The 25,076-nt window shown below is 43.2% G+C and overlaps 1 protein-coding gene across 2 annotated transcripts in view; it reads left to right on the top strand.

Annotated features, from left to right (window-relative positions):
* LOC110536318 (G protein-coupled receptor kinase 5) overlaps nucleotides 1–25,076 on the top strand; it is a 66,905-nt gene that overhangs the window by 17,044 nt on the left and 24,785 nt on the right. For both annotated transcript variants that reach the window (XM_036936234.2, XM_036936235.2), the window contains exons 2-3: nucleotides 13,680–13,775; nucleotides 13,906–14,018. In XM_036936234.2, the coding sequence (XP_036792129.1) occupies nucleotides 13,680–13,775; nucleotides 13,906–14,018 (209 nt within the window). The remainder of the gene's footprint in view (nucleotides 1–13,679; nucleotides 13,776–13,905; nucleotides 14,019–25,076) is intronic.

Here is a 25,076-nt window from a genome sequence, read left to right as displayed (position 1 = left end):
AATGCTACGGCCATGCGTACGTCATTGATGTTTGCTTAAACCTCACTAACAGATGTTACAGCTGCTTGGAACATCTCATTATTACTAAAAGACAATTTATCACCAGGTCCCTTTTTATAATCCCCCAAAATACTAACAATGACATTACTACGGAGGAACTGGGCAACACATAGCTAGCTCTTCCTCCCATAGTCCCCCGTTTCACTCTGATTGCGGGACAGAGCATTTCTCAGTATCTCACACACACACACACACACACACACACACACCTGGCTAACACATAGCCTAAAGCATGTGTGCTGGAAACAGTCTGACGTGTATTTCCAAGTACGCCTGTGTTAGCCCGGTGCACTCAGTGTGCTCTTTGTTTCAGTGGAAGGATAAAGATCTCTTATCGCCATGTCCTTCTGAGGAGAAATGGATATGATGTTTGTTTTGGCTAACCAATGGATCTTTCAGAGTCAACAATCCTCCCTTGATATCAAGTTAATCCAGTTTACCTACCTGGTAATTCAGCCTGTTAGTTTTGCATTGGCAGTGTGTGAAGCACAGACCTGAAAGAACACCTCCCTATCCTCTGACCGCCATGCACATACTTTCTCAGGATAACACTGACCACGTTTACACGCACAGCAAGATCCCCTTATTATTCTGGATATTCAACTATTCTGTTTGTGAGTTAATGCATATAAACATCATATCCCGTTTACAATAATCCGAAAAAGCTTGTTAGGCAATGTTATAATTTGTGACATCTCTTATGACACTGAACAAAATATAAACGCGACATGTAAAGTGTTGGTCCCTTGTTTCATGAGCTGAAATAGAAGATTCCAGAAATGTTCCATACTCACAAAAAGCTTGTTTCTCTAAAATGTTGTGCACAAATTTGTTTACATCCCTGTTAGTGAGCATTTCTCCTTTGCCAAGATAATTCATCCACCTGACAGGTGTGGCATATCATGAAGCAGATTAAACAGCATGATCATTATACAGGTGCTTAGGACAATAAAAGGCCACTCTAAAATGTGCAGTTTTGTCACAACAAAATGCCACAGATGTCTCAAGTTTTGATGGAGTGTGCAATTGGCATGCTGACTGCAGGAATGTCCTCCAGAGCGGTTTCCAGATAATTCAATGTTCATTTCTCTACCACATGCCACGTCCAATGAAGTTTTAGAGAATTTGTCAGTACATCCGACTGGTCTCACAACCACAGACCACGTGTAACCATGCCAGCCCAGGACTTCCACATCCGGCTTCTTCACCTGCGGGATCGTCAGAGGGGGGAGGAGTATTTCTGTCTGTAATAAAGCAGTTTTTTTGGGGAGATAAACTCATTCTGACTGGCTGGGCCTGGCTCCCAAGTGGGTGGGCCTATGCCCACCCATGACTGCGCCCCTGCCCAGTCATGTGAAATCAATAGATTAGGTGCTAATGTATTTATTTATTTAAGTTGTCAGAGTTCCTTAAATGAGCTGTAACTCAGCAAAATCTTTGAAATTGTTGCATGTTGCGTTTAATATTTTTGCTCAGTATAAATCAGTGTTTGCATCCTGATTGTGAGAAGGAGTCAGGTCACTGACATGTCTGACACCTCACGGTGCTGCCCAGGGAAAGGACAGGATTGCTTTGGCTTATATTAACGTGGGGACATTATGGTGATAGTTTTACCTATAGCTCTGCTTATGGTCCTGCTGCTGGGCGTTTGGTTCAGTACCTAATATAGTTAGTTACCTAATGGTCTCAATGGTTCACATCGGGGAACATTTGAAGGGTTAAGGGCCAAGGGAACTAGAACAGAAATGGAACTGAACGTTCATTGAAGGAGCCCACTGTCATTCAACACAGGGAATGAATTTGTCCTTCGGTTCTGTCAAATTAAATCAAATGTTATTTGTCACATGCGCCGAGTACAATGGGTGTAGCCTTTCTTACGTGAAATGCTTACTAAGAAGCCCTTCCCAACGATGCAGAGGTTACACATTGCACACACTATTTACTACCACTGGTCTATCAGGTAGAGCTGGCACAGTTACCATGTAACTGGTTATGGATGAAGAATGTCATGTGTTTTGTTTTTTGAAACAAACAGCTGGCTAAAGACGGGACAGCCTGGCATTTGTGTGGTTGAGTCCGTTTCTGCAGTAACATGGACTCTTCACAACCTGTTGTTGCATTCGAGTCTCCGGTTGCCTAGAATGAATAGAACGGGCTTGGAATCTCTAACCTGGGCAATTACCCTGGCAAGTGTACCCATGACTGGTAAAGTCATGTACACTCACAATGGCTGCCTGGTATTGTGATGCAATAGTTTCTTTGGTAATGTTGAATTTTCATTCAAATTATGTTAACTGATGTGGCTCATGCAGTGGAATGTCAGTTGATTTGTATCAACAAATCACAGCACATATTTAATGGGTCTTTTCCCATACAGTAGATGCGATAAAGGTCCATGGAACACAGACGTTCCATTGACCGGATTGGCGCACATTCAACAAATCTGATCCAACAAAGTGGATATATAGTCAAATCCGTCACGTACGGTTTCCAAGGGGACCGTGCGTACATACCCCAACCAGAAGCCATGGATCACAGGCAATATCCGCACTGAGCCAAAGGGTAGAGCTGCTGCTTTCAAGGAGCGGGACTCTAACCTGGAATCTTATAAGAAATCCTGCTATGCCTGCCGACGAACCATCAAGCAGTCAATACAGAACTAATATTGAATCATACTAGACCTGCTCCGACGCTTGTAGGATGTGGCAGGGCATTCAAACTATTACAGGCTATAAACGGAAGCACAGCCGCAAGCTGCCCATTGAAACAAGCCAACCAGATGAGCTAAATTACTTCTTTGCTCACTTCGAGGCAAGTAACATGACTGTTATGATCACGCTCTACTTAGCGGATGTGAGTAAGACCTTAAAACAGGTCAACATCCACAAGGCCGCAGGGCCAAACGGATTACCAGGATGTGTACTCCGAGCACGCGCTGACAAACTAGCATGTGTCTTCACGGACATTTTCAACTTGTCCCTGACTGAGTCTGTAATACCAACATGTTTCAAGAAGACCACCATAGTCTCTGTGTCCAAGAACACTAAGGTAACCTGCCAAAATAACTACCAACCCGTAGAACTCACGTCTGTAGCCATGAAGTGCTTTGAAAGGCTGGTCATGGCTCACAACGTCATTATCCCAGAAACCCTAGACCCACTCCAATTTGTATACTGCCCCAACAGATCCACTCATGATGCAATCTCTATTGCACTCAACACTGCCTTTCCCTCCTGGACAAAAGGAACACCTATGTGAGAATGCTATTCATTGACTACAGCTCAGCTTTCAACACCATAGTGCCCTCAAAGCTCATCACTAAGCTAAGGACCCTGGGAATAAACACCTCCCTCATCAACTAGATCCTGGACTTTCTGACAGGCCGCCTCCAGGTGGTTAGGGTAGGTAAAAACACATCCGCCACGCTGATCCTCAACACGGGGGCCCCTCAGGCGTGCATGCTCAGTCCCCTCCTGTACTCCCTGTTCACTCATGACTGCATGGTCAGGCACGACTACAACATCATCATTAAGTTTGCTGACGACACAACAGTGGTAAGCCTGATCACCGACAACGATGTGACAGCCTATATGGAGGAGGCCTGAGACCTGGCCATGTGGTGCCAGGACAACAACCTCTCCCTCAACGTGTTCGAGACAAAGGAGATGATTATGGACTACAGGAAAAGGAAGACCGAGCACGCCCTCATTCTCATCAATGGGGCTGTAATGGAGCAGGTTGAGAGCTTCAAGTTCCTTGGTGTCCACATCACCAACAAACTACCATGGTCCAAACACACTAAGACAGTCGTGAAGAGGGCACGACAAAACTTATTCCCCCTCAGGAGACTGAAAAGATTTGGCATGGGTCCTCAGATCCTCAAAAGGTTCTACAGCTGCAACATCGAGAGCATCCTGACTGGTTGCATCACTGCCTGGTATAGCAACTGCTCTGCCTCTGATCGCAAGGCACTACAGAGGGTAGTGCGTATGGCCCGGTACATCACTGGGGCCAAGCTTCCTGCCATCCAGGACCTCTATACCAGTTGGTGTCAGAGGAAGGCCCTGAAAATTGTCAATGACTCCAGCCACCCTTGTCATAGACTGTTCTCTCTGCTACCGCATGGCAAGCGGTACCGGAGTGCCAAGTCTAGGTCCAAAAGGCTTCTTAACAGCTTCTACCCACATTCCATAAGACTCCTGAATTGCTAATCAAAGGGCTACCCAGACCCCTCTTTTACGCTGCTGCTACTCTCTGGTTATTATCTATGCATAGTCACTTTAACTCTACCTACATGTACAAATTACCTCGACTAACTGGTGCCCACGCACATTGACTCTGTTCCGGTACCCCCTGTATATAGCCTCACTATTGTTATTTTACTGCTGCTGTTTAATTATTTGTAACTTAACATTTTTATTTTCAATTTTTTACTTAACACTTATTTTTCTTAACTGCTTGACGCATTGATGTTTAAGGGCTTGTAAATAAGCATTTCACTGTAAGGTCTACCTACACCTGTTGTATTTGACACGTGACAAATAAAATTGTCTTTTATTTACAATGACTTCAGAAAGCATTCATACCCCTTGACTTATTCCACATTTTGTTATTACAGCCTGAATTAAAAATGGATTAAATATTATTTTTTTCTCACCCATCTACACACAATACCCCATAATAACAAAGTGAAAACATGTTTTTAGAAATGTTTGCAAATGTGTTGAAAATTTAAAAAAGAAATATAGTATTTACATCTCTGAGTCAATACTTTGTAGAAACACATTTGGCAGCGATTACAGCTGTGAGTCTTTCTGGGTAAGTCTCTAAGAGCTTTCCACACCTGGATTGTGCAACGTATCCCCATTTATTTAAAAAAATTCTTCAAACTCTGTCAAATTGGTTGTTGATCATTACTAGAAAATAATTTTCAGGTCTTGCCATAGATTCTCAAGTAGATTTAAGTCAAAACTGTGACTCGGCCACTCAGGAACATTCCCTGTCTTCTTGATAAGCAACTCCATTGTAGATTTGGTCTTGTGTTTTAGGTTATTGTCCTGCTGAAATGTGAATTAATCTCTGTGTCGAGTGGAAAGCAGACTGAACCAGGTTTCCCTCTAGGATGTTGCCTGTGCTTAGCTCCATTCCATTTATTTTTATCCTGAAAAACTCCCAAGTCCTTAATGTTTACAAGCATACCCATAACATGATGCAGTCACCACTATGCTTAAAAATGTGGAGAGTGGTACTCAGTAATGTATTGGATTTGCCCTAAACATAACACTTTTGTTGTCAGGACAAAAAGTGAATTGCTTTGCCACATTTTTTGCAGTATTCATTTAGTGCCTTGTTGCAAACAGAATACATGTTTTGTAATATTTGTATTCTTGTCACGGATCCCTCCGGAACTGTTATTACGCACACCTGGCCCCTATTCCCATTGATTAGTAATTGTATAAGTGTGCCCTTTGTTCACCATTGTCCTGTCGATTTATTGTTCCAATGTCCGTTGGTCGTGTGAGTACCTGTGCTGTGTTGTTTTGGCTTTCGTGCCACGTGTATTGTGCCTATAATTATGGGTCTCGTCCCATGTGATAATCATTGTGCGAATGTGTATTTAATCAAGGTACTCCTCGCTATTTTGTTTGGGTCTCAACCCTGTGTTTGGTATACATGTTTGTTTGGTCTTCGTACACAGCACGGGGACTACAATGTAACTCTTTTAAAGTCACCATTGGCCTCATGGTGAAATCTCTGAGTGGTTTTCTTCCTCTCCGGCAACTGAGTTAGGGAGGACGCTTGTATCTTTGAAGTAACTGGGTGTATTGATACACCATCCAAAGTATAATGAATAACTTTTCTATGCTCTAAGGGATATTCAATGTATGCTTTATTTTCTTTCTCATCTACCAATGGGTGCCCTTCTTTGCGAGGCAATGGAAAACCTCAGTGAAATTCACTTCTCAACTGAGGGACCTTACTGATCATTTTATGTGTGGGGTTCAGAGATGAGGTAGTCATTCACAATTACACTATTATTGCACACATTGAGTCCATGCAACTTATTATGTGACTTATTAAGCACATTTTTACTCCTGAAAGTATTTAAGCTTGCCTTAAGAAAGGGGTTAAATACTTATTGACTCAAGACATTTCGGCTTTTCACGTTTTATTAATTTGTATTTCAAACAACATAATTCCACTTTGACATTATGGGTTATTGTGTGTAGGCCAGTGCCCCAATAAAATCTAAATTAAATATATTTTAAATTCAGGCTGTAACACAACAAAATCTGAAAAAATGAAACGGGTGTGAATACTTTCTAAAGGCCTGCATGTATTCTAATAGGCCCACAATGTGGTTACTAAAGTCCGATCTGGATATATTAGGCTGTTTTCACTGCATAACATATAGAAGCTGTCCGTTTTCATGTTTAGAAGTGAATGCTAACTCCCATTTGGTTTAAGCTGTTTAGCATAGCTAGCATACAGACATTTTGCAGGGGAGAAATGAGGAGACTGGATTTTCCCCCCACCCCACCCCACCCCCATGGCCCTTTCCCCCATGTGTTTCCATAGTAAATCCATTGTTTTGATCGAGTTTGAGTGACCTCTTTACCGCATCTATATCGATGGGTACACTTGCTGCTACTTGCTGCTTTTACTTCCTGCTTTGCTCTTATGGGTACACTCACAATAGCCTCCAGTCCACCCATTATAACATCATTGACTTGAATGGGGATGTGCGGTATATTAATTATATTTATATGGCAGCATAGGCAGTCACCAGGAAAATTACCAGGAAATCACCAGGAATAGAGCAAAACATTTGTTTAATTTAGGAAATCTGTTCCCAAATATTCCCACGAATCAAAAAAGAGCCTCGATCGTGTCTCAATGCGATCAAGGTAGGAAATTATTGTTATTTACAAATGCACATTTTTGGGGGACTTAGTTGTTGTCAATTTGTTTCCTTCCCCTGGTCAAAAATGTCAGGATGTGGTTTTCTAGAAATCACTTTTACATTAGATTGTGAGGTTTGTATTGTGTTGATCATGTGTGTCTTTTATTTATATATTTATATATATATATATATATATATATATATATATATTATTTTATATATATAATTTTTTTTGTTAACTGTGTGTGTGACAGATCCAGTACAGACTTACTGTGCCCGAGGCCTCTCCTGGCCTGCCATCCCACGTAGTCAGGATGAGCTCATCGCTACAAAGTCCACAGTGGAGCTCTCTTCGCTCACAGTACTCCTCAAACTTCACTTTCTCTCTCACTCACACACACACACACACACACTTCCCAAAGTTCCCTTTACTCAGGACAGTAGGATGATGGTGCACACCCTCCTCTCTAATTACATTTGTATTTATTTTTATTTAACTAACACTGAAAACGCACACGTGAGTATGATGATGGTAACCCCCTGGTTTCTCTCCAGACAGATGTAGTTCTCTCTGACATTATTTTTACTTTGCTCGGCTCGCACTGATGATGTCAGAGCTGTAAACCAGAAACACACAAAGGGAGTAGTCCGCATAACCCGCATGGAACAAATTACACTGACGGGTTCCTGTACGCAATGAGCGCACACCGGAATGTGTGTGTTTGTGTGTGTGTACGAGCGAGTGAGTGAGTGAGAGAGTAACACACTGTGAGAAAGGGAGCTACAGAATGGAGTGATAGAGAGAGGAAGGGGAGAGGAGAAAGTTTACATAAGACTTTTATGACTCTATTCATACTTTTACAACCCAACTTTGTCAAACAGAAAGCTACAGTAACAAACCCAGACACTGTGCTGCTTGACACAGGCTTTTACTGAACTTAAACATTATACTATGGTTAGAAATCTGAGCATATTAATTTATTATAGTTTCACATTTCCACAAAGGCTTAGCACTATCACACAGTGCCAGATGCATTCCATTGCAGACGGACTTGGAATGTTCATGTCAATGTTTCCCCTTCATTAGGCAGCGATGGCCAGCTGCCATGGAAGTAACATAAAATGATAACCCGTGAAAGTAATGGGGTCATGTTTTCTGCTCCCACTATGGCGCAGACTTATTGTCATGAAAAGTATGGTTATTTTGTCTTCCTGTCTACCTGCTGTAGGTAGCATTGAATGCTATACACACTTCTGGTGAGGTTGAGGCTATTGTAAAAAAAAGGAAATGTGTTCCCAGAATGGATTTTAGTTTGAAACCGTTCTTTGGTTACACTGCTACCGTGTAGTTTACTTTCATGCTGTAATGATAACTATGCACTAGAATTATACTGGTAATGTATTTGAAAGTCTCTTTGTCACACTTTAGTGTGTCATTTATTGTGGGACCCCCCCCCCCTCCAATAGCTTCCTCTCTGTGTTTCTGTGATGCTGTGTGTGTGCCTGCTTTTGTCGTTTTAATGTTGTTTGGAGTCTGTGAAGTGAATTCATGGAGCCCACCCCTCAACACAGTATTTAGTTTGGGCTCTCTTTGATGGCAGTACTGGCTTGGAAGTAATGTTCTAAGTGTTGGTCCCTGGTTCTGCTGTTTCTTAAGATTTATAGCATCCATCACCTGTACTCTTAGATGGGATCCTCCTAAGGCTGTTTGTTACTGCTAACAATTAACTGCACTGAAATGAGTACTGGTAGAGTTTGCTAAGCAGTTATAAATGCTTTCTTCATATTACACACACACACACACACACACACACACACACACACACACACACACACACAGGCCTGAGCCTGTTCCCTCATGTAGACTTTGTCCCTGTTAGTTTCAGCTGAACACCAAAGTAAAAGTCACTCAGATACTTTTCAGGTTTCATTTGCCCACAGACACACTTGTTCTTTGTGCTTTGATCAGTAGGTTTCCTCAATGACTTTTAAAGGGCAAGTTTATGGTTATTTTGCGTTGTCCTAACCATAGAATTAGAAATCTATTCATGTGGTCCTTTAACAAAAATGTTTTAAACAATGGACTGATATGCTAAATAAATAACTATACATTTGACTCCTGACATTTGCACATCGAATGACTAAAAACTCTGTATAAGTTGAACCATTCCTTACTGCATCTCAGATATACAGTGGGGCAAAAAAGTATTTAGTCAGCCACCAATTGTGCAAGTTCTCCCACTTAAAAAGATGAGAGAGGCCTGTAATTTTCATCATAGGTACACTTCAACTATGACAGACAAAAAAAAAATTAAAAATCCAGAAAATCACATTGTAGGATTTTTTATGAATTTATTTGCAAATTATGGTGGGAAAAAAGTATTTGGTCACCTACAAACAAGCAAGATTTCTGGCTCTCACAGACCTGCAACTTCCTCTTTACGAGGCTCCTCTGTCCTCCACTCGTTACCTGTATTAATGGCAACTGTTTGAACTTGTTATCAGTATAAAAGACATGTCCACAACCTCAAACAGTCACACTCCAAACTCCACTATGGCCAAGACCAAAGAGCTGTCAAAGGACACCAGAAACAAAATTGTAGACCTGCACCAGGCTGGGAAGACTGAATCTGCAATAGGTAAGCAGCTTGGTTTGAAGAAATCAACTATGGGAGCAATTATTAGGAAATGGAAGACATACAAGACCATTGATAATCTCCCTCGATCTGGGGCTCCAAAAAGGTCTCACCCCATGGGGTCAAAATGATCACAAGAACGGTGAGCAAAAATCCCAGAACCACACGGGGGGAACTAGTGAATGACCTGCAGAGAGCTGGGACATAAAGTAACAAAGCCTACCATCAGTAACACACTACGCCGCCAGGGACTCAAATCCTGCAGTGCCAGACGTGTCCCCCTGCTTAAGCCAGTACATGTCCAGGCCCATCTGAAGTTTGCTAGAGAGCATTTGGATGATCCAGAAGAAGATTGGGAGAATGTCATATGGTCAGATGAAACCAAAATATAACTTTTTGGTAAAAACTCAACTCGTCGTGTTTGGAGGACAAAGAATGCTGAGTTGCATACAAAGAACACCATACATACTGTGAAGCATGGGGGTGGAAACATCATGCATTAGGGCTGTTTTTCTGCAAAGGGACCAGGACGACTGATCCGTGTAAAAGAAAGAATGAATGGGGCCATGTATCGTGAGATTTTGAGTGAAAACCTCCTTCCATCAGCAAGGGCATTGAAGATGAAACGTGGCTGGGTCTTTTAGCATGACAATGATCCCAAACACACCGCCCGGGCAACGAAGGAGTGGCTTCGTAAGGAGCATTTCTAGGTCCTGGAGTGGCCTAGCCAGTCTCCAGATCTCAACCCCAAAGAAAATCTTTGGAGGGAGTTGAAAGTCCGTGTTGCCCAGCACAAGCCCCAAAACATCACTGCTCTAGAGGAGATCTGCATGGAGGAATGGGCCAAAATACCAGCAACAGTGTGTGAAAACCTTGTGAAGACTTACAGAAAACGTTTGACCTCTGTCGTTGCCAACAAAGGGTATATAACAAAGTATTTTTTTTCTCATTTTGTCTGTCATAGTTGAAGTGTACCTATGATGAAAATTACAGGCCTCTCTCATCTTTTTAAGTGGGAGAACTTGCACAATTGGTGGCTGACTAAATACTTTTTTGCCCCACTGTATCTATGCTAAACCAAAATGTATTTTATCTACCACGAAAACAAGGGAAGGTTGTTAATCTAGTAAACAAGTTGTAAACCTGTGACTTCAAATGACCCAAGATAGAGATAATTGATTGGCCAACAGAATGACACTTAGACACTTAGAGAGTGAGACTAAGAAAGAGGGAGAGGGAGAGATTAAGAGAGGGAGGAAAAGTGAGAGAAGGGTAAGTAAGAAAGAGGAAGTTGATGGACAGACCGACAGAGAGAAAAAGAGTGAGGAAGGAAGAGACTGGGAGAGAATAGGATATAGTACAGGGGTGGGCAAACTACGGCCCCTGGGGCCGGTTCCGGCTTGCGAGCCCATTCAATCCGGGGGGGGGGGGGGGGGGTATTATTATGTGCTAAAACCACTCCAAGCTTCTCTTGAATGTCTGCTACTAGATAGAAAGTATGCAGAAATGATAATGAACGTATATATTTTTAAATAATTGCCCTTTTTGTTTCTGGCCTGCAAACAAATCAATCCCCAAACATCTGTGCTGCCGCCCTTTGAATTTCGAAAAGGAGCCAAAACGTTTGCCCACCACTGGTACGGTAGATGCAGAGGGAAGGAGGAGTATTGTGGTCAAGTACATCCATACAGGATTTACCCTAGTGTTTTACCCAATTTACCCTAGTGTTTTTACCCAAAAGGATCAGACTTTTATGTTTCCACCTACGCAGGCCGACACCCCTGTCGTCTGACTGGGTCATGGCTTCGGTGGACCTTCTCTCACCTGGGGCCAAAGCCAGGCCACTGGTACTTTTAACCCTGCATTTACATAACAATGGCCAACTGTGAACTTTAACATCTCGCAAAGCAACTGTTTGGATTATGCAGAGGTTGTTGATTCTGCTCTTACAGTGGTGTTACAGTGTAACAACAGCATCGTGTTGCATTGAAAGACAGGGTGGAGGACCAAGCTATTTACACCATCTTTCTTACACCTGTTTATTCATTGTAAATCCATGAAGGGAATGAATGAGAAAACACTGTGGAGAAGGAGAGAGAATTAGATATGTTGTAATTCTCTATTTGATGGGCCTCATTCCATTATGAGCCTCGTAGACCACATGTTTACCATCTATGATATGATGTCCACCATAGTCTCTTGCTCTAACCAGCCTAGCCTTCTGAGAAGCCTGACTGCGTCTCACCTGTCTGTCACTTATTCATTACTTTCCCCCATTTGAAGTTGTACTTCTGTTCTCTGAGAAGTTGTGTGAACGTAGCTAGGGAAGTGGGCTGTGGTAAGAATGTCATAGTTACTGTTGCTTAGGCCCAATAGTTATTTTAGGATGTTTAAGGTCAGGGTTAATAATTCACTAGTTACAACTGTTGACTTGTTGGAGTTACATTTCCATTATATTCCATGTGACCCAACCAGGAACATCTCTGGGTCCTAGTCTGTTTTTCCTGGTCAGGGCATGTGTTGCCTGAAAGGCTTACCTCTGCAAGGGTTCCACTACATAGTTTTCACCTGTCAAGTCCATGTCAGTTCAGTGAGGTGAAGGAGGGGAGGAAGGAGGCCTGTTGTGTAACCCAGTTTAGACTGAGGTCTGAGGGGAGGAGGGAGGCCCATTGTGTAAGCCAGTTTAGACTGAGGTCTGAGGGGAGGAGGGAGGCCCATTGTGTAACCCAGTTTAGACTGAGGTCTGAGGAGAGGAGGGAGGCCCATTGTGTAACCCAGTTTGGACTGTGGTCTGAGGAGAGGAGGGAGGCCCATTGTGTAACCCAGTTTGGACTGTGGTCTGAGGAGAGGAGGGAGGCCCATTGTGTAACCCAGTTTAGACTGAGGTCTGAGGGGAAGAGGGAGGCCCATTGTGTAAGCCAGTTTAGACTGAGGTCTGAGGGGAGGAGGGAGGCCCATTGTGTAAGCCAGTTTAGACTGAGGTCTGAGGGGAGGGAGGCCCATTGTGTAACCCAGTTTAGACTGAGGTCTGAGGGGAGGGAGGCCCACTGTGTAACCCAGTTTAGACTGTGGTCTGAGGGGAGGAGGGAGGCCCATTGTGTAACCCAGTTTGGACTGTGGTCTGAGGAGAGGAGGGAGGCCCATTGTGTAACCCAGTTTGGACTGTGGTCTGAGGAGAGGAGGGAGGCCCATTGTGTAACCCAGTTTAACCCAGTTTAACCCACCTAGGTTAGACTGATGCCTGAGGGGAGGGTCTGTGGCAGCAGTCAGTGTGCAAGAAAGAGTTTGGGGGGGTAAGTAAAGAGGAAAGATGCTAAAGCGTTTACACACAGTGAGTGGTTAACACATTACATACTTGTTGGAGCGTTCCTGGATTATTGATTAAAGATGTCCATCTGTCTGTAGCCCTCGCTCTCTCCTCTACCTCACTCTCTCCTCTACCTCGCTCTCTCCTCTACCTCGCTCTCGCTCTCCATCTCTCTCCATCACTCTCATACCAGACTATCCTACACAATGTGAGTGTGAGACAGGGAAGGGCAAACCTAGCGAACATTAGCACCATTTCAGTAGCAAACATGGTTAATCATATGATATTGATGCGTATGTGTGAGAGCCCTCTGCTGGAAGCATATTCAGGGTTATTTAGTGATGGAATCTGCTTTGGCCAAGCTCTATGTTCTGACAGGAATCTGTCTGACTGGGATGGATTCCCTGTTAAACACACGCACACTGTTCTGCCTCGGGGGGGCCACATTCCCCGGCACATTACACAGAGGACGAAAAGGAAAGGGAGAGAAGGGATTTGGAGAGGAAGTGAGACATAATGTATAAATGATACATAAACACAATGGCTATGAGTTCATTCAGAGCCCTGATCTGCACTCATTTGTCAGTTGCAGAGCTCTCCATCTCTTTCTCTCTTTGCGTGCGTGCGTGTGTGCGCCTCAGCATAGAACATATCAGTTGTTGGTGTGTGTGTGTGTGTGTGTGTGTGTGTGTGTGTGTGTGAGCACAGAACCTCAGTTGTTGGTGTTGTAGTTGATCGTCCCCCTCATCCCTTGTTTTCTCTCTCTCTGCAGGTGGAGGTGGGAAGCGGAAGGGGAGGAGTAAGAAATGGAAGGAGATCCTTCGCTTCCCCCACATCAGCCAATGCGCTGAGCTGGGCAACAGCATCGGTACATTACTGTGTGTGTGTGTTTTTGCAAGTAATACTTGTGTGCCACTTTGCTGGTGTGTTGTAAGTGTTTGTAAACGTGCCTAGGTCTATCCAAATGTGTGTGTGGTTTGTTTGTTTGTTTCTGGCAGATCGGGACTACATAAGCCTGTGTGAGAAGCAGCCTATCGGCAGACTGCTGTTCCGCCTGTACTGTGAGACCAGACCTGAATTGCTACGATGCATCCACCTACTGGACGCCATGGTAAACACACACACTTGGATTAAACACTATCTCAAAAATGACTGATCATGTTCAGTTGACTGAGAGAAGATAATGAAATTGAGAAGGGATTATACTAACAGCCTCCCCTTTACTCAGTGACACCGTGTTCCAGATGACAGGTTTTACATTGTAGAGAAGAAACCATCAAACCCAATATCAACAGTGGCCCGCAGCCTCCCCATTATCATGTGACTGGATGAGATTGTTTCTGGTCAGACCCCCCTTCCCACCAACCTAAAAAGGACCGTCATGCGCTCAGAGGGAAATTACCCTCGCACACACAAAATACATCCATTTGTAGTCGCACACACTAGATCTGAGGGTAAAACACAATGTTATGAGAAAGAAGAGATGATGGAATCAGAAATCTAGATTCCATCACCCAAAAACTCTTGTGGGGTCGTTTTTTTGTGAAGGAGAAACAGATACTATATTGTATAAGCTAGGACAAGAGAGAGAGGGAGAGAGCAAAGGAAGGAAGGAAGGAATGTGCCTGGGGTCCCTGTGGTTCCTCTGACGTCAGTGCAGAGGGAGGGGGGTATGTGTGATTGCTGGCGAATTATGATTGGCTATTGTTGGCCAAAGTCTGTATGCGTTGACACACACACACACACACACACACACACACACACACACACACACACACACACACACACACACACACACACACACACACACACACACAACTACACAGAATGAGCTTCCCAATTGTTACCCCTAGGGGTTAGCTGAAGGGAAACGGAGACGCCCCCTTGGCTTTTTGGCAGACTTGTGAATACACCCTTATACACACACACACACACACACACACACACACACACATCACTAAGGTCAGAGGAACAGATCTAATCACTGAAGTCTGGCCTTTTCACCCCACGCCTTTATTTCTATGGCTCTGTTTCTTTCTCTTTCTTTCTATGGCTCTGTTTCTTTCTCTTTCTTTCTATGGCTCTGTTTCTTTCTCTTTATTTCTATGGCTCTGTTTCTTTCTCTTTCTTTCTATGGCTCTGTTTCTTTCTCTTTCTTTCTATGGCTCTGTTTCTTTCTCTTTCTTTCTATGGCTCTGTTTCTTTCTCTTTCTTTCTATGGCTCTGTTTCTTTCTCTTTCTTTCTATGGCTCTGTTTCTTTCTCTTTCTTTCTATGGCTCTGTTTCTTTCTCTTTCTTTCTATGGCTCTGTTTCTTTATCTTTCTTTCTATGGCTCTGTTTCTTTCTCTTTCTTTCTATGGCTCTGTTTCTTTATCTTTCTTTCTATGGCTCTGTTTCTTTATCTTTCTTTCTATGGCTCTGTTTCTTTATCTTTCTTTCTATGGCTCTGTTTCTTTCTCTTTCTTTCTATGGCTCTGTTTATTTCTCTTTCTCTATTTCTTTCTATGGCTCTGTTTCTTTCTCTCTTTCTTTCTATGGCTCTGTTTCTTTCTCTTTCTCTCATTCTATGGCTCTGTTTCTTTCTCTCTTTCTTTCTATGGCTCTGTTACTCTCTCTGTTTCTCCCTCTTTCTTTATATGGCTCTGTTTCTGTCTCTTTCTTTCTATGGCTCTGTTTCTCTCTCTTCTATGGCCCTGTTTCTCTTTCTCTCGGTTTCTATGGCTCTTTTTCTCTCTCTGTTTCTCTTTCCCTCTTTCTTTCTCTTTCCCTCTTTCCCTTGTTTCTATTTGTTTCTCTCTCTCTGTTTCTCTCTCTCTGTTTCTCTCTCTCTGTTTCTTTCTCTGGCTCTGTTTCTCTGGCTCTGTTTCTCTCTCTCTGTTTCTCTCCTTGGCTCTGTTTATCTCTCTGTTTCTCTCTCTGTTTCTTTCTCTCTCTCTGTTTCTTTCTCTCTCTCTGTTTCTTTCTCTCTCTCTGTTTCTTTCTCTCTCTCTGTTTCTTTCTCTCTCTCTGTTTCTCTCTCTCTCTCTGTTTCTCTCTCTATTTCTCTCTCTCTCTGTTTCTTTCTCTGGCTCTGTTTATCTCTCTCTGTTTCTCTCCCTCTGTTTCTCTCCCTCTGTTTCTCTCTCTCTCTGTTTCTCTCTCTCTGTTTCTCTCTCTCTCTGTTTCTCTCTCTCTGTTTCTCTCTCTCTGTTTCTCTCTCTCTCTGTTTCTCTCTCTCTCTCTGTTTCTCTCTCTCTCTCTGTTTCTCTCTCTGTTTCTCTCTCTGTTTCTTTCTCTGGCTCTGTTTCTCTCCCTCTGTTTCTCTCCCTCTGTTTCTCTCCCTCTGTTTCTCTCCATCTGTTTCTCTCTCTCTGTTTCTTTCTCTCTCTCTGTTTCTCTCTCTCTGTTTCTCTCTCTGGCTCTGTTTCTCTCTCTCTTTCTCTCTCTGTTTCTCTCTCTCTGTTTCTCTCTCTCTGTTTCTCTCTCTCTATTTCTCTCTCTCTCTGTTTCGCTCTCTCTGTTTCTCTCTCTCTGTTTCTCTCTCTCTCTGTTTCCACCTCTCTGTTTCTTTCTCTGTCTCTGTTTTTCTCTCTCTGTTTCTTTCTCTCTCTCTGTTTCTTTCTCTCTCTCTGTTTTTTTCTCTCTCTCTCTCTGTTTATTTCTCTGGCTCTGTTTCTCTCTCTCTGTTTCTCTCCCTCTGTTTCTTTCTCTGCTCTGTTTCTCTCCCTCTGTTTCTCTCCCTCTGTTTCTCTCTCTCTGTTTCTCTCTCTCTCTGTTTCTCTCTCTCTCTCTGTTTCTCTCTCTCTCTCTGTTTCTCTCTCTGTTTCTTTCTCTGGCTCTGTTTCTCTCCCTCTGTTTCTCTCTCTCTGTTTCTTTCTCTGGCTCTGTTTCTCTGGCTCTGTTTCTCTCTCTCTGTTTCTCTCCTTGGCTCTGTTTATCTCTCTGTTTCTCTCTCTGTTTCTTTCTCTCTCTCTGTTTCTTTCTCTCTCTCTGTTTCTTTCTCTCTCTCTGTTTCTTTCTCTCTCTCTGTTTCTTTCTCTCTCTCTGTTTCTCTCTCTCTCTCTGTTTCTCTCTCTGTTTCTTTCTCTGGCTCTGTTTATCTCTCTCTGTTTCTCTCCCTCTGTTTCTCTCCCTCTGTTTCTCTCCCTCTGTTTCTCTCTCTCTGTTTCTCTCTCTCTGTTTCTCTCTCTCTGTTTCTCTCTCTCTCTGTTTCTCTCTCTCTCTCTGTTTCTCTCTCTCTGTTTCTCTCTCTCTCTGTTTCTCTCTCTCTCTCTGTTTCTCTCTCTGTTTCTCTCTCTCTCTCTGTTTCTCTCTCTGTTTCTTTCTCTGGCTCTGTTTCTCTCCCTCTGTTTCTCTCCCTCTGTTTCTCTCCCTCTGTTTCTCTCCATCTGTTTCTCTCTCTCTGTTTCTTTCTCTCTCTCTGTTTCTCTCTCTCTGTTTCTCTCTCTGGCTCTGTTTCTCTCTCTGTTTCTCTCTCTCTGTTTCTCTCTCTCTGTTTCTCTCTCTCTGTTTCTCTCTCTCTATTTCTCTCTCTCTCTGTTTCGCTCTCTCTGTTTCTCTCTCTCTCTGTTTCTCTCTCTGGCTCTGTTTCTCTCTCTCTTTCTCTCTCTGTTTCTCTCTCTCTGTTTCTCTCTCTCTGTTTCTCTCTCTCTATTTCTCTCTCTCTCTGTTTCGCTCTCTCTGTTTCTCTCTCTCTCTGTTTCTTTCTCTGTCTCTGTCTTTCTTCTCTCTGTTTCTTTCTCTCTCTCTGTTTCTTTCTCTCTCTCTGTTTTTTTCTCTCTCTCTCTCTGTTTATTTCTCTGGCTCTGTTTCTCTCTCTCTGTTTCTCTCCCTCTGTTTCTTTCTCTGCTCTGTTTCTCTCCCTCTGTTTCTCTCCCTCTGTTTCTCTCCCTCTGTTTCTCTCTCTCTGTTTCTCTCTCCCTCTGTTTCTCTCTCTCTGTTTCTCTCTCTCTCTCTGTTTCTCTCTCTCTCTCTGTTTCTCTCTCTGTTTCTTTCTCTGGCTCTGTTTCTCTCCCTCTGTTTCTCTCCCTCTGCTTCTCTCCCTCTGTTTCTCTCTCTCTGTTTCTCTCTCTCTGTTTCTCTCTCTCTCTGTTTCTCTCTCTCTGTTTCTCTCTCTCTCTCTGTTTCTCTCTCTCTCTCTGTTTATCTCTCTGTTTCTTTCTCTGTCTCTGTTTCTCTCCCTCTGTTTCTCTCCCTCTGTTTCTCTCCCTCTGTTTCTCTCCCTCTGTTTCTCTCCATCTGTTTCTCTCTCTCTGTTTCTTTCTCTGGCTCTGTTTATCTCTCTCTCTGTTTCTTTCTCTCTCTCTGTTTCTCTCTCTCTGTTTCTCTCTCTCTGTTTCTTTCTCTGGCTCTGTTTCTCTGGCTCTGTTTCTCTCTCTCTGTTTCTCTCCTTGGCTCTGTTTATCTCTCTGTTTCTCTCTCTGTTTCTTTCTCTCTCTCTGTTTCTTTCTCTCTCTCTGTTTCTTTCTCTCTCTCTGTTTCTTTCTCTCTCTCTGTTTCTTTCTCTCTCTCTGTTTCTCTCTCTCTCTCTGTTTCTCTCTCTATTTCTCTCTCTCTCTGTTTCTTTCTCTGGCTCTGTTTATCTCTCTCTGTTTCTCTCCCTCTGTTTCTCTCCCTCTGTTTCTCTCTCTCTCTGTTTCTCTCTCTCTGTTTCTCTCTCTCTCTGTTTCTCTCTCTCTGTTTCTCTCTCTCTGTTTCTCTCTCTCTCTGTTTCTCTCTCTCTCTCTGTTTCTCTCTCTCTCTCTGTTTCTCTCTCTCTCTCTGTTTCTCTCTCTGTTTCTTTCTCTGGCTCTGTTTCTCTCCCTCTGTTTCTCTCCCTCTGTTTCTCTCCCTCTGTTTCTCTCCATCTGTTTCTCTCTCTCTGTTTCTTTCTCTCTCTCTGTTTCTCTCTCTCTGTTTCTCTCTCTGGCTCTGTTTCTCTCTCTCTTTCTCTCTCTGTTTCTCTCTCTCTGTTTCTCTCTCTCTGTTTCTCTCTCTCTATTTCTCTCTCTCTCTGTTTCGCTCTCTCTGTTTCTCTCTCTCTGTTTCTCTCTCTCTCTGTTTCCACCTCTCTGTTTCTTTCTCTGTCTCTGTTTTTCTCTCTCTGTTTCTTTCTCTCTCTCTGTTTCTTTCTCTCTCTCTGTTTTTTTCTCTCTCTCTCTCTGTTTATTTCTCTGGCTCTGTTTCTCTCTCTCTGTTTCTCTCCCTCTGTTTCTTTCTCTGCTCTGTTTCTCTCCCTCTGTTTCTCTCCCTCTGTTTCTCTCTCTCTGTTTCTCTCTCTCTCTGTTTCTCTCTCTCTCTCTGTTTCTCTCTCTCTCTCTGTTTCTCTCTCTGTTTCTTTCTCTGGCTCTGTTTCTCTCCCTCTGTTTCTCTCTCTCTGTTTCTTTCTCTGGCTCTGTTTCTCTGGCTCTGTTTCTCTCTCTCTGTTTCTCTCCTTGGCTCTGTTTATCTCTCTGTTTCTCTCTCTGTTTCTTTCTCTCTCTCTGTTTCTTTCTCTCTCTCTGTTTCTTTCTCTCTCTCTGTTTCTTTCTCTCTCTCTGTTTCTTTCTCTCTCTCTGTTTCTCTCTCTCTCTCTGTTTCTCTCTCTATTTCTCTCTCTCTCTGTTTCTTTCTCTGGCTCTGTTTATCTCTCTCTGTTTCTCTCCCTCTGTTTCTCTCCCTCTGTTTCTCTCCCTCTGTTTCTCTCTCTCTGTTTCTCTCTCTCTGTTTCTCTCTCTCTGTTTCTCTCTCTCTCTGTTTCTCTCTCTCTCTCTGTTTCTCTCTCTCTGTTTCTCTCTCTCTCTGTTTCTCTCTCTCTCTCTGTTTCTCTCTCTGTTTCTCTCTCTCTCTCTGTTTCTCTCTCTGTTTCTTTCTCTGGCTCTGTTTCTCTCCCTCTGTTTCTCTCCCTCTGTTTCTCTCCCTCTGTTTCTCTCCATCTGTTTCTCTCTCTCTGTTTCTTTCTCTCTCTCTGTTTCTCTCTCTCTGTTTCTCTCTCTGGCTCTGTTTCTCTCTCTGTTTCTCTCTCTCTGTTTCTCTCTCTCTGTTTCTCTCTCTCTGTTTCTCTCTCTCTATTTCTCTCTCTCTCTGTTTCGCTCTCTCTGTTTCTCTCTCTCTCTGTTTCTCTCTCTGGCTCTGTTTCTCTCTCTCTTTCTCTCTCTGTTTCTCTCTCTCTGTTTCTCTCTCTCTGTTTCTCTCTCTCTATTTCTCTCTCTCTCTGTTTCGCTCTCTCTGTTTCTCTCTCTCTCTGTTTCTTTCTCTGTCTCTGTCTTTCTTCTCTCTGTTTCTTTCTCTCTCTCTGTTTCTTTCTCTCTCTCTGTTTTTTTCTCTCTCTCTCTCTGTTTATTTCTCTGGCTCTGTTTCTCTCTCTCTGTTTCTCTCCCTCTGTTTCTTTCTCTGCTCTGTTTCTCTCCCTCTGTTTCTCTCCCTCTGTTTCTCTCCCTCTGTTTCTCTCTCTCTGTTTCTCTCTCCCTCTGTTTCTCTCTCTCTGTTTCTCTCTCTCTCTCTGTTTCTCTCTCTCTCTCTGTTTCTCTCTCTGTTTCTTTCTCTGGCTCTGTTTCTCTCCCTCTGTTTCTCTCCCTCTGTTTCTCTCCCTCTGTTTCTCTCTCTCTGTTTCTCTCTCTCTGTTTCTCTCTCTCTCTGTTTCTCTCTCTCTGTTTCTCTCTCTCTCTCTGTTTCTCTCTCTCTCTCTGTTTATCTCTCTGTTTCTTTCTCTGTCTCTGTTTCTCTCCCTCTGTTTCTCTCCCTCTGTTTCTCTCCCTCTGTTTCTCTCCCTCTGTTTCTCTCCATCTGTTTCTCTCTCTCTGTTTCTTTCTCTGGCTCTGTTTATCTCTCTCTCTGTTTCTTTCTCTCTCTCTGTTTCTCTCTCTCTGTTTCTCTCTCTCTGTTTCTCTCTCTGGCTCTGTTTCTCTCTCTCTTTCTCTCTCTGTTTCTCTCTCTCTGTTTCTCTCTCTGGCTCTGTTTCTCTCTCTCTTTCTCTCTCTGTTTCTCTCTCTATTTCTCTCTCTCTCTCTCTGTTTCGCTCTCTCTGTTTCTCTCTCTCTGTTTCTCTCTCTCTCTGTTTCCACCTCTCTGTTTCTTTCTCTGTCTCTGTTTTTCTCTCTCTGTTTCTTTCTCTCTCTCTGCTTCTTTCTCTCTCTCTGTTTTTTTCTCTCTCTCTCTCTCTGTTTATTTCTCTGGCTCTGTTTCTCTCTCTCTGTTTCTCTCCCTCTGTTTCTTTCTCTGCTCTGTTTCTCTCTCTCTGTTTCTTTCTCTCTCTCTGTTTCTCTCTCTCTGTTTCTCTCTTTCTCTCTCTCTGTTTATTTCTCTGGCTCTGTTTCTCTCTCTCTGTTTCTCTCCCTCTGTTTCTTTCTCTGCTCTGTTTATCTCTCTCTGTTTCTCTCTCTCTGTTTCCATCTCCCTGTTTCTTTCTCTGGCTCTGTTTCTCTCTCTCTGTTTATCTCTCTCTGTTTCTTTCTCTGGCTCTGTTTATCTCTCTCTCTGTTTCTCTCTCTCTGTTTCTCTCTCTCTCTCTGTTTCTCTCTCTCTCTCTGTTTCTCTCTCTGTTTCTTTCTCTGGCTCTGTTTCTCTCCCTCTGTTTCTCTCTCTCTGTTTCTTTCTCTGGCTCTGTTTCTCTGGCTCTGTTTCTCTCTCTCTGTTTCTCTCCTTGGCTCTGTTTATCTCTCTGTTTCTCTCTCTGTTTCTTTCTCTCTCTCTGTTTCTTTCTCTCTCTCTGTTTCTTTCTCTCTCTCTGTTTCTTTCTCTCTCTCTGTTTCTTTCTCTCTCTCTGTTTCTCTCTCTCTCTCTGTTTCTCTCTCTATTTCTCTCTCTCTCTGTTTCTTTCTCTGGCTCTGTTTATCTCTCTCTGTTTCTCTCCCTCTGTTTCTCTCCCTCTGTTTCTCTCCCTCTGTTTCTCTCTCTCTGTTTCTCTCTCTCTCTCTCTGTTTCTCTCTCTCTGTTTCTCTCTCTCTCTGTTTCTCTCTCTCTCTCTGTTTCTCTCTCTGTTTCTTTCTCTGGCTCTGTTTCTCTCCCTCTGTTTCTCTCCCTCTGTTTCTCTCCCTCTGTTTCTCTCCATCTGTTTCTCTCTCTCTGTTTCTTTCTCTCTCTCTGTTTCTCTCTCTCTGTTTCTCTCTCTGGCTCTGTTTCTCTCTCTGTTTCTCTCTCTCTGTTTCTCTCTCTCTGTTTCTCTCTCTCTGTTTCTCTCTCTCTATTTCTCTCTCTCTCTGTTTCGCTCTCTCTGTTTCTCTCTCTCTGTTTCTCTCTCTCTCTGTTTCCACCTCTCTGTTTCTTTCTCTGTCTCTGTTTTTCTCTCTCTGTTTCTTTCTCTCTCTCTGTTTCTTTCTCTCTCTCTGTTTTTTTCTCTCTCTCTCTCTGTTTATTTCTCTGGCTCTGTTTCTCTCTCTCTGTTTCTCTCCCTCTGTTTCTTTCTCTGCTCTGTTTCTCTCCCTCTGTTTCTCTCCCTCTGTTTCTCTCTCTCTGTTTCTCTCTCCCTCTGTTTCTCTCTCTCTGTTTCTCTCTCTCTCTCTGTTTCTCTCTCTCTCTCTGTTTCTCTCTCTGTTTCTTTCTCTGGCTCTGTTTCTCTCCCTCTGTTTCTCTCCCTCTGTTTCTCTCCCTCTGTTTCTCTCTCTCTGTTTCTCTCTCTCTGTTTCTCTCTCTCTCTGTTTCTCTCTCTCTGTTTCTCTCTCTCTCTCTGTTTCTCTCTCTCTCTCTGTTTCTCTCTCTGTTTCTTTCTCTGGCTCTGTTTCTCTCCCTCTGTTTCTCTCCCTCTGTTTCTCTCTCTCTGTTTCTCTCTCTCTCTGTTTCTCTCTCTCTGTTTCTCTCTCTCTCTCTGTTTCTCTCTCTCTCTCTGTTTATCTCTCTGTTTCTTTCTCTGGCTCTGTTTCTCTCCCTCTGTTTCTCTCCCTCTGTTTCTCTCCCTCTGTTTCTCTCTCTCTGTTTCTCTCTCTCTGTTTCTCTCTCTCTCTGTTTCTCTCTCTCTGTTTCTCTCTCTCTCTCTGTTTCTCTCTCTCTCTCTGTTTATCTCTCTGTTTCTTTCTCTGGCTCTGTTTCTCTCCCTCTGTTTCTCTCCCTCTGTTTCTCTCCATCTGTTTCTCTCTCTCTGTTTCTTTCTCTGGCTCTGTTTATCTCTCTCTCTGTTTCTTTCTCTCTCTCTGTTTCTCTCTCTCTGTTTCTCTCTCTCTGTTTCTCTCTCTGGCTCTGTTTCTCTCTCTCTTTCTCTCTCTGTTTCTCTCTCTCTGTTTCTCTCTCTGGCTCTGTTTCTCTCTCTCTTTCTCTCTCTGTTTCTCTCTCTCTCTCTCTGTTTCGCTCTCTCTGTTTCTCTCTCTCTGTTTCTCTCTCTCTCTGTTTCCACCTCTCTGTTTCTTTCTCTGTCTCTGTTTTTCTCTCTCTGTTTCTTTCTCTCTCTCTGTTTCTTTCTCTCTCTCTGTTTTTTTCTCTCTCTCTCTCTCTGTTTATTTCTCTGGCTCTGTTTCTCTCTCTCTGTTTCTCTCCCTCTGTTTCTTTCTCTGCTCTGTTTCTCTCTCTGTTTCTTTCCCTTCTCTGTTTCTCTCTCTCTGTTTCTCTCTTTCTCTCTCTCTGTTTATTTCTCTGGCTCTGTTTCTCTCTCTCTGTTTCTCTCCCTCTGTTTCTTTCTCTGCTCTGTTTATCTCTCTCTGTTTCTCTCTCTCTGTTTCCATCTCCCTGTTTCTTTCTCTGGCTCTGTTTCTCTCTCTCTGTTTATCTCTCTCTGTTTCTTTCTCTGGCTCTGTTTATCTCGCTCTGTTTCTCTCCCTCTGTTTCTCTCCCTCTGTTTCTCTCTCTCTGTTTCTCTCTCTGTTTCTTTCACTCTCTCTGTTTCTTTCTCTGGCTCTGTTTCTCTCTCTCTGTTTCTCTCTCTCTCTGTTTCTCTCTATGTTTCTCTCTCTGTTTCTCTCTCTCTGTTTCTTTCTCTGGCTCTGTTTTTCTCTCTCTGTTTATCTCTCTCTGTTTCTTTCTCTGGCTCTGTTTCTTTCTCTGGCTCTGTTTCTCTCCCTCTGTTTCTCTCCCTCTGTTTCTCTCCATCTGTTTCTCTCTCTCTGTTTCTTTCTCTCTCTCTGTTTCTCTCTCTCTGTTTCTCTCTCTGGCTCTGTTTCTCTCTCTCTTTCTCTCTCTGTTTCTCTCTCTCTGTTTCTCTCTCTCTGTTTCTCTCTCTCTATTTCTCTCTCTCTCTGTTTCGCTCTCTCTGTTTCTCTCTCTCTGTTTCTCTCTCTCTCTGTTTCCACCTCTCTGTTTCTTTCTCTGTCTCTGTTTTTCTCTCTCTGTTTCTTTCTCTCTCTCTGTTTCTTTCTCTCTCTCTGTTTTTTTCTCTCTCTCTCTCTGTTTATTTCTCTGGCTCTGTTTCTCTCTCTCTGTTTCTCTCCCTCTGTTTCTTTCTCTGCTCTGTTTCTCTCCCTCTGTTTCTCTCCCTCTGTTTCTCTCTCTCTGTTTCTCTCTCCCTCTGTTTCTCTCTCTCTGTTTCTCTCTCTCTCTCTGTTTCTCTCTCTCTCTCTGTTTCTCTCTCTGTTTCTTTCTCTGGCTCTGTTTCTCTCCCTCTGTTTCTCTCCCTCTGTTTCTCTCCCTCTGTTTCTCTCTCTCTGTTTCTCTCTCTCTCTGTTTCTCTCTCTCTGTTTCTCTCTCTCGCTCTGTTTCTCTCTCTCTCTCTGTTTATCTCTCTGTTTCTTTCTCTGGCTCTGTTTCTCTCCCTCTGTTTCTCTCCCTCTGTTTCTCTCCCTCTGTTTCTCTCCCTCTGTTTCTCTCCCTCTGTTTCTCTCCATCTGTTTCTCTCTCTCTGTTTCTTTCTCTGGCTCTGTTTATCTCTCTCTCTGTTTCTTTCTCTCTCTCTGTTTCTCTCTCTCTGTTTCTCTCTCTCTGTTTCTCTCTCTGGCTCTGTTTCTCTCTCTCTTTCTCTCTCTGTTTCTCTCTCTCTGTTTCTCTCTCTGGCTCTGTTTCTCTCTCTCTTTCTCTCTCTGTTTCTCTCTCTATTTCTCTCTCTCTCTCTCTGTTTCGCTCTCTCTGTTTCTCTCTCTCTGTTTCTCTCTCTCTCTGTTTCCACCTCTCTGTTTCTTTCTCTGTCTCTGTTTTTCTCTCTCTGTTTCTTTCTCTCTCTCTGTTTCTTTCTCTCTCTCTGTTTTTTTCTCTCTCTCTCTCTCTGTTTATTTCTCTGGCTCTGTTTCTCTCTCTCTGTTTCTCTCCCTCTGTTTCTTTCTCTGCTCTGTTTCTCTCTCTCTGTTTCTTTCTCTCTCTCTGTTTCTCTCTCTCTGT

The sequence above is a fragment of the Oncorhynchus mykiss genome, chromosome 11 (assembly GCF_057628025.1).
Source record: "Oncorhynchus mykiss isolate SJ-2025 chromosome 11, ASM5762802v1, whole genome shotgun sequence".
In the NCBI taxonomy this organism is placed as follows: domain Eukaryota; kingdom Metazoa; phylum Chordata; class Actinopteri; order Salmoniformes; family Salmonidae; genus Oncorhynchus; species Oncorhynchus mykiss.
Note: the sequence above shows the minus strand (reverse complement) of the source record. Positions and strands in the feature narration are given on the sequence as shown.